This window comes from Crocodylus siamensis, chromosome 3, assembly GCF_052110815.1.
Source record: "Crocodylus siamensis isolate JL-2025a chromosome 3, ASM5211081v1, whole genome shotgun sequence".
Lineage (NCBI taxonomy): Eukaryota > Metazoa > Chordata > Crocodylia > Crocodylidae > Crocodylus > Crocodylus siamensis.
Window position 1 is genome coordinate 215,499,339 of NC_143397.1, and position 14,538 is coordinate 215,513,876.

Genomic DNA, 14,538 nt, shown 5'->3' on the forward strand with positions numbered 1-14,538 from the left:
AAAAAAAGATTTTTGATTACATTTATACTTTCCTTTTCTCAGTGCATATTATTTGTAAAAATATATTGATATTTACAGTATTTTTGTTTTTAATACATTTAAATTAAAAAAAAAGATTTAAGCCACATGCTGAATTATGAAGGGTTTCATTTAGGTTAGTTGTTCATTATTGCTCAGCTTAGTGCAATGTGGTAAGCTTAGTCAACTTAGGCAACTCATGTGGTAAACTCCTATGCCAAATTTTGGCTTTTTTGGGTAACTAATTTACCTTAGTCATGAAATGAATTTTCAATTCTCAGAGAAGCTGCAAACTAAAATACAGTATTTAATTTATGTATTATTTATGAATAATCAGAGAAAGCTAATTGCTGCTCAGAGTGAAGGCCAAATTGATTTGGAACTAAAATAATCAGTTGTCACAGTTGTACAGTAGCTGTAATAAAATTTGAAGGTATTATGTCTTAAAACTTGAATATAATTAGTTCCTGATAAGTATATCAGAAAGAAAAAATAGTCGCATTTATCTTAGGAACAGTACTGCATAGTTTATCGTGTAATTGTCACTATTTATCTCTAATGGTTAGGTAAGGAATGTGTTTGAAAATGTCTAGTGCACTTTTATCAGGCTAATATCTTTATAAAGAAGTTTGCTCAGCTGTGGGGAAAATATAGAGCAGTATTGTATGTTATATACTGTACTCCACAAATTAGAAACAGTTGTTAAAAGTTGCAGATGAAAACAGAAAATTAGCTTTTGCTGTGACAATAACCAAAAGTAAATTTTAAACGTGGAGGCTTTTTTAGTGACCCCAGTTCCAGTACTTTAGACAGCTGAAGAAAGGCAATAAAAGACTTCAGAGTTAGAGACAAAGTCAGGCTTTCTCTATTTTCAGAATTTCCATGGCTCTGCAGCCTCCTGTTGTGAGGTAGCAGCTGTAGAATGCTATAACTGGGATCTTGGTGCTATCCCTTTCCAGGGACAGTGTCTGTGACTGACCTACCTTAGTAGCATTTTTCAGTGACTGAGAATGCACTGTTCCAAAGCTTTTAAATGCCATTCTCCCATATTCTATTTCATTACCCTGCCTCAGAGTTACAATAATGCTAGAAAAATGCTTTCTTCCTGTGGATTGTGAGCTTGAGATTCATGATTCATGAAAGAAGTGGAACCTAGGATGGTTCACATGCCTGGGTGACCAAAAGGATATAGGAAATACAAAAGGCTGATTAGATTGTCAAAATTATAAATCAAGATATTTGCCTGAGGAGTTTTCATCATCAAAATCAGAAAGTTTAAGGCCTGCCATATAAGGATGGAGTTTATTCATCCTGTATACTCATTTCTTCTTTTGTGATGGCAGCATTTTTCCTAATATGTGTACATGTGTATTTACTCCAGCCTCGATTTACTGCACAGTAATCTATTGCTCAGTAAGTGATTTTGGGTAGGTGTCTACTAGGCAGGAAATTTGTTGCCAGGTCCCTGCAACCCAGCAATGCACCCCTGTGGCCACCGAGGGAGCTCTAGGCTTCAGTTCCAGCTGACACCAGCCTGGCAGCCCTCTTTAAAAGCTAGCCCTGCTCTGTACTCTCTGGGCAGCCAGTTCCTGTGCTCAAAAACAGCATGGCAAGCACAGAGGCAGCATATAGCAGGTTTGTTTGTGTCCACTTTGCCTCCCTGTGCTATGGCTGCCCCAGCCCCTGGTCCTGGCAGTGACAAACAGTATCCCAGGATCTTGCTCACCATTTTGATTACCCTGCTGGCCTGCCACGCCGACTATTGCCTGGCCCATGGCCAGCTCTCTGCCCCCAGCTCCCCCATAACCAGCCACCAGCTGCCCATCTGCAACTCGCCTTCCCACGGCCGCCACCTCCATGCACCTCCATGGTGGCTGCTGCTGCCAGGGACACTGATGTTGAGCTATATGAGACCACTGCTGGGGTTGCCATTGCCCCAGTCCCGCCAGTCAGCCAGCACTGGTGGTTCCTGGGATGACAAGCAGTGAGTGGACACCTTCTGGCTGACCTGGGTCCACCTTCATGGACCTGCTCCACCAGCTCCAATGCTACCTAGAGTGCCAGAACATTGGCATATGCCTGGCTCTCCCTTCTGACAGCCACCTGATCCTAGAACTGCTGAAGCTTGCCAGTACCTGCCAGTATCTGGTATGTGGGACACCTCTTCAGCATGGGCAAGGCCTCTGCCATCCTGGAGGTGAGTGACACCCTCCAGGACATACTGGCAGTTACAGTCCTTGGTGTCCATGACCCCAGATGGTGGTGGCAGAATTCTGTGCACTGGGGTCCCCCCAGTGTACTGGGGCCATGGACAAGACCCACATGCTGGTCACCTGCACACCCCATGGAGACTGCCCGTAATATAGCCACAGGGGATTCCACTCCATGGCCCTTCAGGCTGTCATAGACCACTGGGGCATGTTCACACATGTGAGCATTGCCTGGGTGGGCAGTGTATATGATGGCTGTGCCTTCAGGAACTCTGGCCTGGAAGGACTGGCCAAGAGTGAACGTTGAGCACTGGGGGTGCCAGACCTGTAGCTGGGCACCATCACTGTTCCACTCCTGCTCATTGGGGACCCTGCCTATCTGCTCCTGGCCTGGCTGATGAGGCCCTACACTGGCCAGCTGCACCCTGCCAGGTCCACTTTAATCACTGCCTGGGCTGGACCTGCATGCTGGTGGAGTGCTCCTTTGGCTGCCTCAAGGGCTGCTGGCACTCCCTCATTGCCCATCTAGAGGTTGCTGAGGAGAACCTTCCCTGGGTCATTGTTGCAGCCTGTGTGCTGCATAATATCTGCGAGGCCTGGGGGGAACTGTTCCATGAGGCCTGGGCAGAGAAGGAGCAGAGGGTGGATGTAGCCTGGCCATGGGAACACCAGCTACAGCAGATCCCCACACTGAGGCACCAGGACAGTCAAGTAACCAACTGCAGGGGTCAGGGCACATTGGTGTGGGAAGCTCTGGTGGATCACCTCCTACCACACTCCCCCTTCTAGTCTGCCTGCCCTGCTGCCCACAGATGCCTTACCCCTTGCCTACCCCTAGCACTACTGTCATGCCAGACATGTGTCCAAAAAAGAAATCTTTATTTCCTTCACAGCATACCACCATCCCACCCCTCCCCTCTCAACACACAGAGCTTCCTCCTCCCTCCCTCCCTCCCCAACAAACAAAGCCTCTCCATTACCTTCCCCACTCACTGACAATAAAAAACTTTCTTCCCAGTGTGAAAACTATTTACAAAGTCTATGTTTTGGTGTCTCAGAGTTGGGGGCCATGGGATGGAGGCACCTAGGGGTCAGAACCTGGGGGTAGATAGCCAGGACCCTGGTCTTGGGCTGCTCCCCATGGGTGTACGTGCCACAGCACATGTGGGTGGAGGTCTCACCCAGGGGCAACAGTGCCCAGTGCTCCTCTGGGGTGGGTGGCTTTCCCTCTGGCTGGTGAAGTCCAGGCCCAGCAGTGCCAATGTGTAGCCCTGATGCCATTCCGGGCATCTCTGGCTTCATGCTTACATGCTCACATGGAGCTGGAGTGAGCAGGCAGGTGGCAGTGGATCCAGAGTGGGGGCTCCTGGTGATGAGGTAGCACAGGACTCCCAGACTCAGGTGGGGGCCTGCTGTGGGGCAGCAGGTGGCTGCCAGGGGATGTGCGGGGCTAGGAACAGGAGCCAGTCAGCAGTGGGCATGAACAAGACTGCCAGGCACAAGGTCTGACAGTCATTGTTCGTGGTCTCCATGGCCCGGATCAGGATCCTATTTTGGTCCCACAGGACCTGAAGCTGCAGCTGCTTCAGGGCCAGGAGCTAGGTCTAGAATGCCTCCTCCTGGGTGATGTCTTCCTCCCACCACTTCTTCTCTTGGGCCAAGTCCTTCTGCTGTCAAGCCCATGCATCATAAGCCCATTTCTCAGACACCACCACCAGCCACTGGAGGAGGAGGGTCCTGTCCTGCATGTGCCTCTGGCACAGCTGGCACATCCAGAGAGACTTGGCACTGGGTGGCAGCTTCCCTGACCTGGCATTCCCACTTACCCCTGTGGCCTCTAGCCTGCGTCCAGATGCTGGATCTGCAGAGCCAGGAGAAAGAAGGTTTTGTGACAGTTTGCAACATTTTAGAGATAAGATGCTCCATACCAGAGGCTGTGCACTGCCCCAACAGGGGGTTGGCTGTGCACAGGTGCCTAGGGACCATGGTAATTTGGCTGGGCAGGCCTGGTCCCAGGCAGCTGCTGGGTGATCTCCCTATTCCTACGTGCTCCCCTGGGGCCAGGAGTCCATCCGGTGTTGGCTTCAGGCAACCTGTCTCCCCCATACTGTCCATAGGGCAGGACAGCCCAGGCTCCTGGCAGCAGCTGCTGCAATGGCTCCAGACCCTACTCTCTCTCTCCCCACCACAGGTCAGCTACTCTGCTGTGCTGCTGCCCAGGCCATGGCACCCAAGCTTGGAGGCTCCCAGACAACTGGGATAAGGAGCTGGCTGTGCCCCCACCCTTGGGTGGGGGGCTTGCCCAGGGGCAACAGCGACCAAAATGCTGGCGTGCATCCATAGATGCTTCTCGAGCAAATCCCGGGATGTCATTCTCACCTTGTACTCGGCCTTAGTGAGGCCGCAGCTGGAGTACTGCGTCCAGTTTTGGGCTCCACAATTCAAAAAGGATGTGGAGAAGCTTGAGAGAGTCCAGAGGAGAGCCACACGCATGATCAGAGGTCAGGAAAACAGATCTTACGATGACAGGCTGAGAGCCATGGGACTCTTTAGCCTGGAAAAGTGCAGGCTCAGGGGTGATCTGATGGCCACCTATAAGTTTATCAGGGGTGACCACCAGGATCTGGGGGAACGTCTGTTCACCAGATCTCCCAAATTATGTCCCAGCCAGTGGAGGTGGTTCAAGCACCTACACTGAACACCTTCAAGAGTAAATTGGATGCTTATCTTGCTGGGATCCTATGACCCCAGCTGACTTCCTGCCCTTTGGGCAGGGGGCTGGACTCGATGATCTCCCGAGGTCCCTTCCAGCCCTAATGTCTATGAAATCTAAGAAATCTATGAAACAGTGGTTGCTGGTCCCCCACCCTCCTCACTGGGAGCCTCTCTGGGAAGGTGCCCTGGGGCCAGCCCTCTTTCACACTGTCATTGTGCTCCATGTGTGCCCCTGCTGCATGTGCCCTAGGTGGTGCATGATGAACTGTTTGTGCAAGCTAAGGGATGCCTAAGCCACTACATCCTGCTGCTGCTGCTAATCCTCATGGTGCCCTGGGTGCTCTTGCACTCCTGGTTTGGGACCCTGAGCTACAACAGCACGGGGGGCAAGCCTGGGCTACCCCTCAACCTCTGCTGCTGCCTGGAGGGTTACCTGTGGTAGTGCTACTTGTCCTTGCCTCCCACTGCAAAGGAGGATATTTCCATCAGTATTGACACCCTCCTCAAGTTGTGGGGGTATAATGTGTTCTGCTTCTCTTAATGCTGGAGGTGGGGGACAGATAGGGAGGGGAGGCTGGGGCTGGGGCAGGAAGGCCCCCCCCCACACAGTGTGGGGCTTACCATGTTGTTGGGGCTGGTGAAGCTGGCAGCTTGGTTCAGTCTTCCCCATTGGCAATGGTGTCCAGCTGTGCCTGGTGTTCTGGCCCCTCAATGCATGGTGTGCAGGTGCATGGCCAGGGTACTTGCCTGGGGAGGAGCTGGAGCTGACAGTGACATAGCAGCTTCTGAGGCAGGTGCTGGCCAGGGAACCCTGAGCTGCTGGTGGACTGTGCAGCCAAGAAGCTAGGCAGGATGGGATGCTGAACACCCGAGGGTCCCTCCTCCAATGATATATCACTGGAGAGGTCAGGGCTGGGTGGGGGCTTGGGCAGGCTGCCTATGCTGCTAAAAACTGCATAATTTTGGCCTAGGTCCTGGGGTGCCAAAATGCAGGCCAGCTGCCACATAGATGACATAGATTTGCGGTCATGGCCAGACTGACAATTGTGGTCAGTCACAGCCACCCATTGTGCCCACATGGCCTTGACATTTATGTGACACTGCTGCACTGACTGGAAGTGTCCATTCTCCCTACCCTGCTCAATAGGGCATCATAAATGTGGATGTTCAAGCACCCACCCTGCTCAAATTGGCACAGCACTTCTGCATTGCCCCAGAGCACCATGAGGTTGCCAACTTCCTTCTGGCTCCATTTGGGGCCCCAGGTGGAGGGTATGGGTATGCACACAAAGGCTGGACAGGGAAGACAAGGCTGTTGTGGGTCCTGCGCCAGCTTTCTGGGACCCTGCCCAGCTGTCTCACTGTTGCTGGCCCTGGGTAGCTGCCAGCAGCACCCAGCATGGGGCACAGCATAGGACTGGCAGCTGTGTGGCAGAAATGATGCCCTGCAGTAGTTTCAGGCACAGGGTAGGCTGCTGGGGCAGGTAGCCTGGCCCTGCCAGAAACTGTCTGCAAGGTGCCCTGAGGTGCTGCAGCTGCCTATAGCAACAGATATCCACCCACCTGCCTGACAGAAGTGCCCTGGCAGCCACAAGGCTGTATACGGCTACACAGGAACAAAGGATGCCAGAAAGGCAGGCACAGCTCAGCTGTGGCCTGCCCAATGGGGCACACATGGCTTGCACTGCTTTCAGGCTACCAGTGATTTGTGCCTCAGGGCAGGCAAGTCGTTTTTGTGGTATAAGGGGTTGTGGGGTGGGGGTGTCTAGAGGGCAGAGCCCAAATGCAGGCTGCTAGCATCCTAGCCTCTGACTGTTCTCCCATGGGTGTCCACACCCCAGGTGGGGGGCTTGCCCAAGGGCAACAGTGGTTGCTTGTCCTCCAGCACAGGTGGCTCCCCCTCTATCAGGTGGTGTCTGTGGCCAACAGGGCTTGCATGTAATCCTGCCCCCACTGCTGGCAGCTGCTGGTGAGTGATGGGCAGGCCCCCTGGTGGGGGGAATGGGTAGCACTAGATCCAGGGAGGGGGCCAGGCCAGGGTCTCCTAGTGGCTGGAGGCAGCAGAGGACCTCCTCCCAGGCCCAGGCAAGTGCCTGCTGCAGGGTGACAGGAAGCTGCCAAGGGGTCTGCAGGGCTAGGGTTGGGGGCCAGACAGCAGCTGGCATGAATGAGACTGCCAGGCTCAGGATGGTGTCCAGCACCTGACAGTCATCATCTGTGGCCTGCACTGCCTGGCCCAGGATGGTGTTTTCATAGATTTCATAGACATTAGGGCTGGAAGGGACCTCGGGAGATCATCGAGTCCAGCCCCCTGCCCAAAGGGCAGGAAGTCAGCTGGGGTCATAGGATCCCAGCAAGATAAGCATCCAATTTACTCTTGAAGGTGTTCAATGTAGGTGCTTGAACCACCTCCGCTGGCAGACTGTTCCAGACCTTGGGGGCTTGGACAGTAAAGAAATTCTTCCTTATGTCCAGCCTGAAACGGTCTTGCAGGAGTTTGTGACCGTTCGACCTCGTCATCCCATGGGGCGCTCTGGTGAACAGATGTTCCCCCAGATCCTGGTGGTCACCCCTGATAAACTTGTAGGTGGCCATCAGATCACCCCTGAGCCTGCGCTTTTCCAGGCTAAAGAGTCCCATGGCTCTCAGCCTGTCATCGTAAGATCTGTTTTCCTGACCTCTGATCATGCGCGTGGTGGCTCTCCTCTGGACTCTCTCAAGCTTCTCCACATCCTTTTTGAATTGTGGAGCCCAAAACTGGACGCAGTACTCCAGCTGCGGCCTCACCAAGGCCGAGTACAAGGGGAGAATGATGTCCCGGGATTTGCTCGAGAAGCATCTATGGATGCACGCCAGCATTTTGGTCACTTTACTAGCCGCAGCATCGCATTGCAGGCTCATGTTCATCTTGTGGTCAATGATGACCCCCAAGTCTCTTTCTTCTGTAGTGCTAACCAACGTAGCACTGCCGAGCCTATAAGGGTGCTGCAGGTGTTTCCTCCCAAGGTGGAGAACCTTGCATTTTTCGGTGTTAAACACCATGAGGTTCTCGTCTGCCCATTTGCTGAGCTTGTCCAGGTCAGCCTGGATCACCCGCCTATCTTCTGGCGTGGATGCTTTGCCCCAAAGTTTGGTGTCATCGGCGAACTTGGCCAGCCCACTCCTGACTCCAATGTCCACATCGTTAATGAAGATGTTGAACAGTATGGGTCCCAGGACAGAGCCTTGAGGGACCCCACTGGTCACAGGGCACCACGATGAGTGACTGCCATCAATCACAACCCTCTGGGTCCGACCACGAAGCCAATTTCCCAGCCAGCGGTGGAGCCAAAGCCACAACTGGGCAGTTTGGCCAAGAGGTGATCATGGGATACCAGATCAAAAGCTTTTTTGAAGTCAAGATATATGACATCAATCTCTTCTCCCTTGTCCAGGTGATAGGTCACCTGGTCATAGAAGGAAATGAGATTGGTATAACAAGACCTACCCGCAACAAACCCATGCTGGCTGTCCCTTAGAATGTTAGCCTGGGCCAGTCCCTCAAGGATGGCCTCCTTAATAAACTTTTCTAAGATCTTCCCCAGGATAGAAGTCAGGCTAACGGGCCTGTAGTTAGCCAGATCCACTCTCCTCCCTTTCTTGAAGATCGGCACGACATTGGCCTTCTTCCAGTCTTCGGGCACTACACCAGAGCGCCAGGAGTTTTCAAAGATCCGTGCCAGGGGCTGGGCTATGACGCTCGCCAGCTCCTTGAGTACCCTGGGGTGCAGGTTGTCAGGGCCAGCTGACTTGAAGGTATCCAGCTTCTCAAGGTGTTCCTTCACGAGGTCAGCATTGATGGAGGGTAGGGGATCCCCCTCACCCAGATTTCCCTGTCCCATAGCAGGCATGGGCATCCCGTGTGACTGATGAAAGACTGACGCAAAGTACCTATTTAATAGGTTGGCTTTTTCCTGGGCGTCAGTTGTCAGTTGCCCCATCTGGTTTAGCAGGGGTCCAACATTGCCCTTGCTTTTCCTCCGGCTCCCCACATATCTGAAAAAGGACTTTTTGTTGTCCTTGATGCCTGAAGCTAGTTGGAGTTCAGTTGCAGTCTTGGCTTTCCTGGTTTGGTCCCTGCAGACCGGACTAGCGTGGAGTAATCCTCCTTGGAGGTGAATCCCATCCTCCATCCTTTGTAGGCTTTCCTTTTTAGCCACAGTAGGTCCGCTAGGTCCCTGGAGAGCCAGGGGGGCTGCTGTGCCTTCTTGCTGCCTTTCCTCCGTGTTGGAATAGATTTAGCTTGTGCACTGAGGATCGCTTCCTTGAGAAGCAACCACTCTTCTTGAACTCCCATCTCCCTGGGGTCATGGTCCCTGAAGGCCTGACTGACTAGCCTCTTGAGCTTGTCAAAGTCGGCTTTTCTGAAGTCAAGGACTTCTGTGTTGCTGACAGACTTGCCAGCTTTACGGCAGATGGTGAAGGTGATCAGCTCGTGGTCGCTGTCACCCAACTTCCCATCAATCACTAGGTCGCCGATTAAGTCGTCCCCTGTAGCCAGTACCAGGTCAAGCAGCGCTTTGCCTCTCGTTTGCCCATAGACTTCTTGAGTCAGGTAGAGGTCATCCACGCACGAGAGAAAGCTTTGCACCCGCTCAGATTTAGCTGAGTGATCTTCCCACGAGATGTCCGGGTAATTGAAGTCACCCATGACAACCAAGGTCCTGGAGCAAGCGGCCTCAGTCATTTCCTGGGCGAACTCCTGGTCAAGCTCGGGACTTTGAGTGGGAGGTCTGTAGTAGACTCCCACCGTTGTGTCCCCTGTGCCAAATTCCCCACGAATTTTTACCCAGAGGGTCTCTAGCTGTCCATGCTGGTCGCCAACATCAGCTTGCAGGGACATGTAGCTTTCCTTCACATAGAGAGCTACACCCCCGCCCCTTTTTTCAACACAATCCCTCCTGTATAGGGTATAGCCCTCTATCCCTGTGGTCCAGTCATGGGTGGAGTCCCACCGGGTCTCCGTTATCCCAATGACGTCATATTTCTTTGCACTGAGCAGGAGGACGAGCTCGTCCTGCTTGTTGCCCAGGCTCCTGGCATTAGTGTACAGGCAGGCAAGTGTGCCCTTGGGGGCTCTTGCCTTGCCCACAGATTGTGTTAGGGCTGGGGCAGGGGTGGGCTCCCTTAAGTGCCCCTTTAAGTGCCTTGGTCCGCTGGCTTTGCAAGGGCCGTTCAGCGGGCCAGCAGGGGCAGTAGTCCCCCCATCCCCCAGCGGGCTTAGTTTAAAGCCCGGTGGAGCAGGTCAGCCAGCCTGGCTGAGAAGAGCCTCCTCCCCAGGGGAGAGAGGTGGAGGCCATCTCTTCCCAGCAGCTCGCTGCCTCTGTCTCCAAAGAGCGGGCTGTGGTCATGGAAGCCAAAGCCTTCCCGATAACACCAGCGCCGCAGTCTTTGGTTCACCGCATGGATCCTCCTCTCCCTCCTCAGCCCATAGCCCGAGACTGGGAGGATCGAGGAAAACACCACCTGAGCTCCCAGACCCCTAAGCCCCGCTCCCAACTCCCTGTAGCGCCTCATGACCTGGCTGGGGGTGCTCCGAGCCATGTCATTGGTGCCCACATGAATCAGGAGCATGGGGTAGTGGTCTGTAGGCCGGAGGAGCTGTGGGATCCTTTCCGCAATGTCTCGGATGCGGGCCCCCGGGAAGCAGCAGACTTCCCGGGCTAAGGGGTCGGGGCAGCAGATTGCCCCCTCAGTGCCCCGCAGGATGGAGTCTCCCACAACAAACACTTTGCTTCCTCAGTACCTGGATCCACTAGCATTCCAGGGCTAGGAGCTCAGTTCAGAACTCCTGGTTAGACCAGTCCCGCACTTTCTCATGGGCAATGTCTTCCACCCACTACCTGCCCTGGCCGGCCACGTCCTCCACCTGCTAGGCCTGTGCACCCTACTGCCCAGATGGGGTCTGGAGGCAGCCCTAGGGGAGTGGCAGGCATGTCCAGGGGCTGCAGCAGCCTGAAGCACCCTTTAGCACACTGCTGCCCCATTGGTAGTACCCTGGCAACCGCATGGCAGTGTAGAGCCAGGGGCACACACAGGGCCTGCAGTGTCCTCAGGCTGCCTGTGTTATGTGCCCCAGGGCACAAAACATCTGCAGTCTTTTATACCCTGCAAACAGGAGCTGCCATAGAGGCAGCCCAGCCCTGGAGCAGGAGAGGCTCCTAGTCTGAGCCCTGGGGCTGGCCTCAGGCCGGCCTCCTAGTGGGTGGGCAGACCTGGGAGCAAACTTGCCCCTGGGTTGCATCTACATGTGCTTTTTTGTGCATTAACTAATCCTGCTTAAATTTGCTAGTTGTATTTGCAAGTAGCAAATTTAAGGAGGATTAAGGATTTTTACTGCACAGTAAGTGTGCACACATGTAGATGGCCATGCTACATCACAGTACAGTAACATGTCAATGTACAGTAACATGTCTTGTGTAGACACGCCCAGTATGTCTCTTTCTGCATTTCTGTAACATTCCTGAAAAGTTTGAAATCAACTTTATAGTCAAACAAAGATAGGCCAATTCCTGCTTTTCTTTTGTCAGTTAAAAGAGGATTGCACTAGCATGACTGGAGGTAGAACTTCCTGAACATAAGGAGTCCTGCTACATTCTACTTAGAGTCAGTTCAACTGTTTTCCAGATGCATTGTTTAAACATAGAAAGTAGATTTTAAATACCTTTATAATGTTTTAATTGTAGTTAGACTTTTCTTCTAGTTTTACTTTTCAGCTAGAGGATCTTGTTGGTCCCTTCCTTTTAATTAATAGCATATGTGTTTTGGTATTCCTGTGTGTATTAAGGGGACAGAATGCAAATAGGTATGTAGACATCCCAGTCATTCTTTAGAGAGGTTATATTTTGGATTGTGGCTTAGAAATAGCTTGCAACTCCATCCCTTTGTGTCAATAAAACTATGCTAAGAGCATGGGAGTTGCTTTGAAAATTCCCTGACATAAGAGAAATCCTCAGGTGTTATTGAGCTGGTATGGCTGCAGGTAAAGTAGATGGCATAATTAAGCTGTTAATTTTCTCCTAACCCTTTTGCTATCACCTATACCAGTAATGGAAATCTCCTATTTTATGCTGTCTTGATGAGTAAATAACTTACACAATTTATTGCATTTCTTTATTTGAGCTGAAGAGAATAACAAGCAGAGCCAATATTTGGGGAAGTCATTAGATGAACATATTTTGCACTAGGTTTTGTAAATGAACTTGTTTTAGGGCTGGTAAATTAATGAGCTAGTGCTGGTAAGATAAATTCACAGAAAGGTTTAGTGTATTTCACTTGAAGCTACATTGATCTTTCATAGCATGGATCTGAAACTGCTTTTGATTTTCCAATGATAATTATTTATCTTATGGTTGAAAGGGATCTTTTTTATTACGTTAATATCAAAATACCAAATTTTAATGTAATCATCACTGATACATATCTTTGGTTTCTTAGGTAACAATGTTTGTGCTTCACTTGGGAAGTGCCACTTTCTTGTTAACAGAACCGGTGATAAGTGCAATGACAACTGGGGCAGCTACACATGTCGTGACTTCACAAGTGAAGTATCTTCTGGGAATGAAAATGCCATATATATCAGGACCACTGGGATTCTTTTATGTGAGTTCACCAAAGGAGATTTGCATTTTTATTTGCTAACATTTTATTTAAAATCTGTAGCTTTTTGTGAGATTATATGTGCATGTTGGGGGAAGACCAAACTCCTCCTATTAGCATTAATGGTATTTAGAACCCATAAGGACTGCCTGAGTTCAAACTAGCAAAATTAGGCCTTGAGTTACATACATTATCCAATTAAAAATGATCCAGTTTTGTAGTACTGTTAATAGTTACATATATGTGTTTAAACAATTACAAATATTTAATCTTTTTCATACGTTAACAGAAGGCAAAACAAGTATGTTTTATACCATTCCACATGAACAGTTAACTTTTTTTGTATGTCATGTCTGGGGGAACCCAACATATTTCAAATTTCATCCTAAGCATGCTGCCTTTCATATTTTTGCTAAATTACTCCTGGCTATCAGTGTAGTGAAAGGAAAGTCCAATAAATAGTTACCTTAGCTGTGCTACTGCTTTTTCATGACGTAGTATAACTTTGTCGTACAGCATCTCAAGCTTGTATCTTTATTGTAATTTCTATATTACTAGTACATCTTTTTATATAGTGTTGTAGTTCTTTTGTATGATATGTACAACTATGAGAACCCATTGTCTAGAAAAATCTACTGTAATAAAATCTTCCAGCTTATGTATCGTGGCCATATTCTTCTAACACAAGCATGTTGTATCCTTTTTCTATATCTGCCGTGCCAGTGCAATGGAGCCCTTATCTGCATAAAGGAATATATCAGTGTGACTCTGTGTTAGCTGATAGTTTTCATATATTCAGCCAATGAGCAACTAAAGAATGAGGTCTGTGTATACTAGCATAGCCCCTTGACCCTAGTATGTATGTATCTATTTAGCCACTGAAGTGAAACTGGCTTTTAAGGAACATTGAATATGTTTTCTTAAATCACCTCTGCTTTCTACTCCCAGTCTGATTCACCATTCATTTTTGAGTGGCTGGCAGGAGGGGACACTGAAATGGCATCTCTGCTAAAATCTGTAGGCAGTAGGGAAATTTATGATTTCTGCGAGGGTATTTTGGTATTTATAAATATTCCATTGGTTATATTTTGTACACAATGCCTATTTATAATTTTTATGAGGCCCAAAAAGTATTAATGGCTGTTATAGCCATCTAACAAATATGAATAATATATGTTATAGACAATTATATAAGTAAAAATTGCTATAAGCCATGACTATAAAATAGCCTATTGAGCTTTATTTTAAAAATTAACCATTGAATGGCTCTTGTATCCTAACTATAAAATGTAACCTTTTTTTTAATATCTGCCATACCAGTGCCATGGAGCTCCTGTCTTCATAAAAGAATATATTAATTTGGTAGAAATGACTAATATCAACTAAAGCAGTCAAGAAATAACCAAAGCATATAGTATAATAAATAATAAGGAACAGCAATGATGCAAATAAATATTTCTGTCTTGACCTGCTGGTAATATCATAAATGAAGTCTTCAGAAAATTTTCAAGGCTATCTGTTCCCTTATCCCTTATATTTTTGTCAGAGCTGTGCTGGGAAAAGAAAATGTGAAGTCTTGTTTTACAATCATAAAATTTTAAGAAGCAGGGCTAGAACAGACCTTAGAAGTCATCTAATCCAGCTACCTGCTCAAGGCAGGATCATCCCTGCTTAAATCATCCTAGTCAAGTGTTTGTCTAACCCATAGATTCCAGCTTCTAAGTGGCTGGAAACCAAACACCCCATAGGCTGCATCAGGGAGAGCCACAGGCCCCTGGGCTACACACCATCTAGATGTTCATACTACAACATGCCAGCAGCCCTGTATTTGCCCTCCCTACCCCCCACCTCCAAGGTGGCTGTTCCTGATAATCTTGTTATCTCCTCTTGTGACAAAAATCACCTTCTCCATCAAGTGTTAACTGAAGACCTGAACAGATGGAGGCTTAAAAGTCAT

The 14,538-nt window shown here is 49.6% G+C and overlaps 1 protein-coding gene across 6 annotated transcripts in view; it reads left to right on the top strand.

The window, feature by feature from the left end:
• The window catches only part of SLC26A7 (solute carrier family 26 member 7), a 182,509-nt gene that overhangs the window by 71,063 nt on the left and 96,908 nt on the right, over positions 1-14,538 (top strand). For all 6 annotated transcript variants that reach the window (XM_090040304.1, XM_090040306.1, XM_090040307.1 and 3 more), the window contains one exon: positions 12,420-12,584. In XM_090040304.1, coding sequence (XP_089896430.1) covers positions 12,420-12,584 — 165 coding nt within the window. The remainder of the gene's footprint in view (positions 1-12,419; positions 12,585-14,538) is intronic.